Source organism: Arachis ipaensis, chromosome B10, assembly GCF_059453495.1.
Source record: "Arachis ipaensis isolate K30076 ecotype BB chromosome B10, ASM5945349v1, whole genome shotgun sequence".
NCBI classification, from domain to species: Eukaryota; Viridiplantae; Streptophyta; class Magnoliopsida; order Fabales; family Fabaceae; genus Arachis; species Arachis ipaensis.
The window spans coordinates 9,368,460-9,376,889 of record NC_142435.1 but is presented as its reverse complement, the minus strand read 5'-3'; the positions used below and the strand labels follow the sequence as shown (position 1 = coordinate 9,376,889).

General features: G+C 36.4%; 2 protein-coding genes across 3 annotated transcripts; one reads left to right on the top strand and one right to left on the bottom strand.

The window, feature by feature from the left end:
- The first annotated feature begins 2,115 nt into the window (after window positions 1-2,115).
- LOC107622957 (putative ethanolamine kinase) lies at window positions 2,116-4,636 on the top strand. Of its 2 annotated transcripts, none has more exons than XM_088505271.1 (11): window positions 2,116-2,334; window positions 2,429-2,520; window positions 2,623-2,729; window positions 2,914-3,019; window positions 3,098-3,220; window positions 3,314-3,405; window positions 3,528-3,612; window positions 3,733-3,838; window positions 3,925-3,991; window positions 4,096-4,188; window positions 4,328-4,636. In XM_088505271.1, exons 1-11 carry the CDS (start codon window positions 2,222-2,224, stop codon window positions 4,448-4,450), a joined length of 1,107 nt encoding a protein of 368 aa, XP_088361397.1. In that variant the 5' UTR covers window positions 2,116-2,221; the 3' UTR covers window positions 4,451-4,636. The 2 variants fall into 2 exon arrangements, with proteins under 2 accessions (XP_088361397.1, XP_016180527.1); XM_016325041.3 differs by having other exon boundaries at window positions 2,118-2,334; window positions 4,270-4,636.
- A 150-nt stretch (window positions 4,637-4,786) lies between these two features.
- On the bottom strand, window positions 4,787-8,186 carry LOC107622956 (F-box/kelch-repeat protein At1g55270). Its single transcript, XM_021114307.2, has 2 exons — window positions 7,348-8,186; window positions 4,787-6,530 (listed from the first exon to the last, which is right to left on the bottom strand). The coding sequence occupies exons 1-2, from the start codon at window positions 7,372-7,374 to the stop codon at window positions 5,271-5,273; spliced, it is 1,287 nt and encodes a 428-aa protein (XP_020969966.1). The 5' UTR covers window positions 7,375-8,186; the 3' UTR covers window positions 4,787-5,270.
- Window positions 8,187-8,430: the final 244 nt, after the last annotated feature.

Sequence of the window (8,430 nt, the reverse complement as noted above, 5' to 3'; positions counted from 1 at the left end):
AGTATACTCAAAGAGAAGACGAAAAAAGAGAGAAGGAAAGAGAGGAAACGTATTTATAAGATCTTAGGGGCACAATCGTAAATTAGCCCGCTCATTAAAAAGGCATGACGTTACCAACATAACTGCCCCCCACGTGTAAATGCAAAAACTGAACGGACGTGACGTTTGATCAAACGCGACGGTTAAAGAAATTCAAAATCACGTCGATTTTAAAACCAAAATCACGTCGGTTTTCCGACTTGAAAAGAAATACCGACTTAAGCATCCCTGAGTTCAATTAATACTCGAATCCAACCCATAACTAAGAGATCAGATTCAAGTAGGGGCGCTGTTCATACCCTGACCCAATGCAATGGCCAGGTCCAACTAAGTTAAAAAGGCCCAATCCTAAGGGATGGCCTTCACCGTTCACCCAACCTCCCCAAAGAAGTCGGACTCGACATGAGCTGGCAGATGACGTTTATTCAAATAAGTAACTGCCTCCTTAAATCTCTCACCCACTTCCAGAAGATTCACCTTAACAGCCCTAAGATAAAGGGACAGTTATCCACCATCAGAAATGGAACTACTTCAACGGTGGTTATTGGTTCATCACCTATAAATACACTGACACACTCAGGTAAAACTAAGTTCCAGTACACTAAAACCTGCTTAACCCCTTTTTGACTTAGGTATCGGAGTGTCTTTGCATGTACCACCCCTCCATCCTTTCACATACACAACTCGGACGGCGGCAGACGTAAACTAAGTCGGAGACCACCCTCCTCTAATGCTTGGGCCTCACAAACAAGCCCAACCACCATCCGGTTCTAGGTAAGCCCCGGAACAATTTCCATGTCCACATATATTCTAATTTCACAAAATGATATTTGTTCCATATCCTTAGTTTTATTTTTTAAATCATTCTCTTTCCTTTCGAAATACATAGTATTTTATTTTGTGTTATATCTTGTCTTGTTAAAAAAATATTTATATAGTTTATAAAAGATCTCATTTTGTGGTTACCATTAATGTACAAACCAAATTGCAGCACTTTGCGCGGTAAGAAAAGAAGTGAGTGCTATCGTGGAACCACATGGTGAAGTTGAAGTTGATAAATAACAATGTGGATTGTGGATCTTCTTCTATTGTCAATAATACAGTTAGAAATCTTGATTGTTAGCTATGATTATCCATCTGAAAGTAACATCACTATCACTCTTTCAAGGAAATAATTTAGTTTTCCGACTGAAATTTTTCAATTATATGTTTTTTGGTGGTATTATCCATACCATACATTGCGTTTGTAAATGTATCAATCAAACAATATTCAATTTAGTTTCTGAAACAAATTTTAATTTAGTCTCTAAAGTTTCAATTGTCTTTATTTAGTCTCCAAATCATATAAACATAACTCATATTACTCTTTGAAACAATTTTCAATGTACAAATGTTAACAGAACGCTATTGTGGATAATCAGATACCACAATAGACTTTATAAGATGATGTCGTTCTGGTTTTAGCATTTAAATAACTCAAAAACAATATTGCAAGTAGTGTTTATTGAAACTTTATCTAACAAAACAAGTGATACGACACCGTTTTTAGGCTATTTGAATGCTAAAATTAAAACTACATCATTTTACAAATTTCAGTGTAACGTCTGACTGTCGATATCAACGTTCCATTAACTTTTTTTTCTGAAAATCGTTCCAGAGACTAATGTGAGGCACGTTTTACAAAATTTGGGACTAAATAGAGATAATTGAAATTTCAAGGACTAAATAAAAACTCACGTACAAATTCAAGAATTAAATTGAATATCAACTCATGTATCAATCATATTAGTTAAGGTTAATTTGATGACAATAATACAAGATACAAAAACGTTGTTGTGGTAATTCAAATCCCAAAGTCAATACTTCTCAATAATTTAATTCCCTCGGCAATTATTACATTTCATGAACTGGATGGTGGTTGTGGTATTCAAAATATTATATTTTGTTCTGAAAAACGTTGTTTATAAAGAAATCATATAATTAGTTAAACTTGTTTATCAACATTAGAACTCTCCCTATCAATAAATGCACATGTGTGAATAAAGCAATCATTGTATATTGTCATTGTCAAAATAACGTGTTTTGTGAAGTGCAGTTTTCCAACACCATATATATATATAGAACATTATTTAAGGTATAGAACACCATATAGTTTTGTGAAGTGAAGAAGATCTGGAATGCCATGGAAGTAGCAGAGCAAAAAGAATGTCAAGGCTATGCCTCACTGAATATTCTGTCATCGCCTCTTACTATAGATCCCTCACTACCACTTCCTCATATCAAGAACCATATTGTGTTAGTTTTCCAATTCATGCTTCCTAGCTAGTTTTTATACACAGGAATTTAATTTGTCCTAAGTTTTAAGGATTTTTTTTATAAATTCCTGCAGGGAGTTGTGCAAGAATATGTTCAAGGACTGGTCAAAGCTGGATGATTCTTGCTTTCTTGTTGAGAGAATATCCGGTGGCATCACAAATTTGTGTTAGTGAATAATTTTCTCTACTTTTTGCTCTTCCAGATAAGATTATGTTTGCCACTTTCTACAGGAACACACTGATTAATCTATCAATGATTATGTCTTAGTGCTCAAGGTTTCTGTTAAGGAAGAAAATTGTGTTGATGTCTCTATAGCAATCAGATTGTTTGGACTAAACACTGACAGCATTATCGATCGTCAAAGAGAGTTGCAGGTTACATCCTATACTATTTGATGACATTATTATGAAGTTGTTTTTATGCCTATTATGTTAAGCGATTTAGTTTAAACATGTCAAACCATTTAACAGTTCTCAACTCTGTGAAGATATTTTCATAACTAATCGCCATTAGACCCTGTTGGTTGTAACTGCTTGTGAAATTAAATCTTGTGTTCAGGCCACAAAGTACATCTCAGCTGCAGGATTTGGTGCAACGTGGCTTGGAGTTTTTGGGAATGGCATGGTGCATTCGTTTATCATTGCAAATACTCTTACTCCATCAGGTACAAATATGGGAAAAGAATGAAGAAAAATATCATGTTAAGAGAAGCCATTATTGACAATATTGCCATTAATGGCAGATATGCGAGAGCCAAAGCAGGCTGCTAAAATAGCAAAGCAGTTACAAAGATTTCATCAGGTGGAAATTCCAGGTTCTAAGGAACCTCAATTGTGGAATGAGATCAGGAAGTTCTTTGAGCAAGGTCCTTTTTACTCTTTTCAATTTCAGTAGAAGTAAGCTATGCTCAACATACTCATATCAATTATTTTGACTTTTGCTTCATTTTCTTTTCCAGCATCTGTTCTTGAATTTGATGATATTAAAAAGCAGAAGATTTATGAAACGATTTCTTTCGCGAAAGTCCATGATGAAATAGTGGAGCTCAAGGTAGTTTGCCTTTTTCCATAGATCTAATTTGCTAGGATCAATTTGAGAAAACATACTAAAGGCTGCATTAATGGTTTTGATGAAGCAATCTTTGTTTGTCAACAATTTCTGCACCTTGACAGGAGGTAACTGACAGGCTTAATTCTCCTGTGGTTTATGCTCACAATGACTTGCTTTCTGGAAATGTCATGATCAACAATGAACAAGGTATTGAATACATTGGAAGCATCTCTGTATATGAACACAAGTACTAGCATTCTTAATGTTTTGTGAATGAACTCATTGAAGTGATTCATATAATCATATGGTTCTTGATTATGGTTTCAGATAAAGTTTACCTCATTGATTATGAGTATGCATCATACAACTACAGAGGTTATGATATAGGAAATCACTTTGCAGAATATGCAGGCTTTGATTGTGACTACACCTTGTAAGTTTTTTTACACTTTCTTCCTAAATACTTCTCTCTTATTGGTTCTTGAACAATTTCTTTTATTTTTTGAATCTTTCATGCAGCTACCCAAATAGGAACGAACAATACCATTTTTTCAGGCATTACTTACAACCTGAGAGACCAAACGAGGTTTGTTACCATGGTGAAGTGGATTAACTGATTAAGTCATCATAATTAATAAAATTATATTACATGGATTAAGCATGAACATATATGTTGATTTATTAATACAGGTAGCTAGGGAGGATCTAGAGACTTTATATGTAGAGGCAAATGCATATGCTCTGGCATCACACATTTTCTGGGCACTGTGGGCTCTAATTCAGGTACAATGACTATATATTAATATTCATCATGTTATGATGATTGTGAACGAAATAATGACTGTGAATGTGGAATTTGAATAGGCAAAGTTGTCTCCAATCGATTTTGATTATCTTGGTTATTTTTTCCTTCGATACAAAGAGTACAAAAGGCAGAAAGACAAGTACTTGTTGCTGCCAAGATCCTATATTGCTGGATGCAAAATTAATGGCAACATTCATTCGGGGATCAAACTCGTCTAAAGTGAAGAGATTAGTAAAGTGACAATGCAAAGAGTTAATCACTTACATAGAAGTTACAAATTCAACCGTGATTAACACGGAAATGCAATCTGTTAATTACAATGTAATTTACTTATTATTATATTTCCTGTATTGTGAGTTTGTGATACCCACTTGTAAGACATTCTTTTTTCCATTCCAAATCCTCTTACCAAGCTTTTCATGATTAGTTCTATATAAATCCTTTCATTATAGATTATGAAATTTCATTACTCATTAGTGAGTCTAATCTACACAAGAAATTCAGTTGAATCATAAGACAGCATATAGAGTCATATTAGTTTCACACCAACTTAGTTAAGCAAGTAGAAAAACAAGGTGAAGGATGACAACAGTTCTATATTATATTAAGAACATGTTCAGTTGGTTGTCACTACAGAAAATGAGGGAGGAAAATTCACAGATGAAAAATTATACTAGAAAGCTAACTCTTGAATTTTTCACCCTCAATTTTATGGGAATACCAAACTGAATCTAACTAAACCATTATTCCTGTCCCCGTCCAACACCAACACAAGCTGATGATAAAAACCATGTGACTTAATCTTCAAAATGTAACAACTACGTATCCATATATCTGTAGCACTATAACTAGTAAATAATAAACATCTCATCTATGTGTCACTGTCACCTCTTGTGTTGAACATGATCCTGGGGATTCGAGATCAAATTTATTGGTAGACTGTGCCATTGAATTTCTGGTAATAAGCTTTGGTCTGGCCTCTCAAACATATACCATCTATACAGATGTTGTAACTCGTAACCAAAACGCGTCTTCAATTTTTCAGCACTATACAACCCTCTTAAGCTTGAAGAACCTGACAGTGAACTATGTGGCTTTTGAGCCTGTTTCTCCCAGCAAGGCTAGACCACAGATTCGTCATTAAAGTCCTGAACTGTCCTTTCCCTGCAATAGTTTCCCATAACTGTTCGGCGGAAGATCCGTTCAAATGTTCGAATTTGGAAACATCCACCAGAGAAATGCTCATATTGTTCCGGATGATACAAAGTTTGCCATTGAGGGGGACTAGAGCAGCAGCCTCCATAGCACGCGAGTTCCCTAAATGCATTTTACTGTCAATATGTTTGCTCCATGAATTGGTAATCTCGTCGTAAAGCCTAAGTTTGCAACCATCCTTGCAGTCCAAGGCATACAACTGTCCATTGAGAGTAGTGCTCGGGTTCCTCCAGCCGGCAACCATTCCATCAAAAACAGGATACCAGCTATCAGTGTCTGGCTGGTAAACCTCACTCATAACCTGCCGATGAGAACCAAGTCCCTTCAGGAACCACTTTCCGTTATAGACAACACCTATGAAAGGCACCATTGCAGTGCTCATATCTGAAACAAATGACCATCGATTCTTATTAGGATCATAAACTTCAGCTGATCTCAAGGACCGATGGACGCCCTCATTCTCTCCACCAGCCACATACAGACAATTGTTTATGACACATGAACCGAAGAAGTGCCGCCTGCGAAGCATATCTGGGGCACGGTGCCATTTATTTGTCCTAGCACTATAAAAGATGACCCTTCTCATTGACCCCTTCAGTGGATCCTTCCCCCCAAACAAGTACAGGTGACAACCACTTAGAACTGCACAGCCAAAACCCAAAGCTCCAGAGTATTCCTTAGGAATTGGAGGCAGGGGCTGCCATAGTTGGTACACAGGATCAAAAGCATGCCATGATATTTTCCCATCTCGGTCTCTCTTAATGACATATATCCACTCTTCTGCAACCCCAAGACTCTTGCGGAGTGAGTAAAAGAAGTTACCAGTCAAGAGACGATACCATCTTTTGCAGACTAACCGAAGTTTGCGGTGTTCAACCCTTGGGACCCGGATAAGGCAAGCAATAGCTAGATCATCAGGAAGTCCTGGAAGTAGTGGGGACTGATTCCGGCTTCTGTCACCACGAGCTGGCTTGTTTCTTGTCGGGTGAATGGATGGTTTAATATCTGGTCGAAGGCACAGCTTTGTTCCAGGGACATACCTCTTTGCTCCAGCAACAGTTTTCAACCCCGTATCTACTCGACATAAACATGCAGTCGTATCAACCTGCACATAAACATTTGAGACACAAGTGCCATTTAGCTACCTTTTAATTTAAAATAAAAGAAAACTGAAACATGAGCCATAATCTGTGTCTCAACCTCTATACTACAACTTGAGCAGCAGCAGATAGAGCACCCTAATTACTATTTATTCATAACTTAAAAGGCAGCTAAAGAGAGCAAATTTTCAAGTCCAAGGGTACAGAATATGCAATGGTACATAGCCCTCAAAGCACAATAAATGACTGGTCCTTTTGAGAAGACAACTTATTCATTTCATTCCATTGTCTTCTCATTTTTTATGATTTATGTCCAACATTATTTATCCCTTGCTAAACACTCAGACTGTGACATAACGATTCAATGAATGCAATCATCAACTGTTACGGACAAGAGCCCTATGGCCACAGTTTCCCACAATTCAAAGAAAATGACACAGATAGATTGTAGTTGACTCATATTTCAGGGAGATCCACATGCAAAATGGACAGAATAAATGTGCAGTGAATAATGGCTTTCAACAGCAAACCATCTCTACTTATTAAACAACAAATATCTTCAAACATCAACACCTCCTGAAAAAAATACTCATTAGTTGAAGCTCCTTTCTGGATAAAACTTCTTTATGAAGCTCTTTGGAAACAGCACATTAAGGCATGGCAAAATTCAACAACTGGACCAGTAACACTACACGAAAGACCAAACAAACTGCGACGTTCCAAAACTTAAAAGGGAAGTCAACCCAATTTTAAACATAGTTTAACTCAAACTATTCACCCAAAAAAAGGGAGAAGAAAAAGAAAGGCACAAAAGGAAATTACCAAAGGAGGTTGAATAACTCTGTCCATCTTAATGAGAAGCTGAGTCCACTAATTGCAACTTCAAAGATCAAGTCTTTATCCGTCAAACTCCATGCCCAACACAAGCTTAGGGAGAATCCACTCCCATAACCCAACTTTTCTCAGCTCAGTGACTATAAAAACTGAAAATTTCAAGATGGGAACTTGAACTATAGAGGCAAGCTTTCAAAGAACACATTCACAGTGCATGCATATATAATCAATCAGAAAACCTCAGATTGAAAATCTTGGAGAATGAACAGTCTAAGGAGCCTAGGACCTTGAGATCAAGTTAAATAAAATCAAAACACCCTAAAAAACTTATCTTTGTGAGGTTAGGGGAACCTAAAATGAGAGACAGCAAGAAGTTTGGGCAAAGGGTGAGCAAGCACTGAGAGGGGGTAAAGAGACCCTCACCATTAGAACTTGTTCAGTGGATTTCAGGGCCCATCACCCTCTAACAGCACAACCTACCAAGCACAAGAGTGTGTTCAACAAGAGAGCTAGAACAAGAAAGGGTTAAGACTTTAGAAGAGAGAGAGAGAGAGAGAGAGAGAGAGATTGAAAATTTGAGAAGAGAAAAAAATAATAAATAAATAAAAAAGAAGGGGGGAAAAGACTCAAAGAGAGAGTGCAAAGCTAAACCATTAAAGGAGGAGAGAGAGGAAGGGTGAAAATGATGACAGCTTCTTGGTTAATGGGCATTGGAGAAAAGAAGAACATTTTGACAACTTGGGTTGGAAGATAGCTAATGTTTTTGTTTGTTTGTTTGTGGAGTCTCATTCTCTGTGGGAAGTCAAAACTCATTACAACTACTCTCCTCTCCTCTTATGTGTTCTCATTGCAAAAATATGCATACTATTGCTAAAAAGAATAAATATAAAATAAAAAAGTGTGAATAGAAAATATAATTAGCTCAATAAAGATAATTCATATATGTATTTATTTAATATTATATGATGTAATGTGTATATATAAAATGAGAGAGAGAAATATTATTCACTGAAGAAAGAGAGAGAATTATTATTGTTATTATTAGTGTGTTGTTTCAATTGTTGCTTCTAC

Excerpts from the sequence above, each read along its gene's own strand:
- LOC107622956 (XM_021114307.2), bottom strand. The coding sequence starts at position 7,374 with ATGGACAGAGTTATTCAACCTCCTTTG. Across the intron at positions 6,531-7,347 it reads GAGTTATTCAACCTCCTTTG|GTTGATACGACTGCATGTTT; the intron begins GTAATTTCCTTT and ends GTTTATGTGCAG.
- LOC107622957 (XM_016325041.3), top strand. The coding sequence starts at position 2,222 with ATGGAAGTAGCAGAGCAAAAAGAATGTCAAGGCTATGCCTCACTGAAT. Across the intron at positions 3,020-3,097 it reads AAATACTCTTACTCCATCAG|ATATGCGAGAGCCAAAGCAG; the intron begins GTACAAATATGG and ends CATTAATGGCAG. Across the intron at positions 3,221-3,313 it reads CAGGAAGTTCTTTGAGCAAG|CATCTGTTCTTGAATTTGAT; the intron begins GTCCTTTTTACT and ends TTTCTTTTCCAG.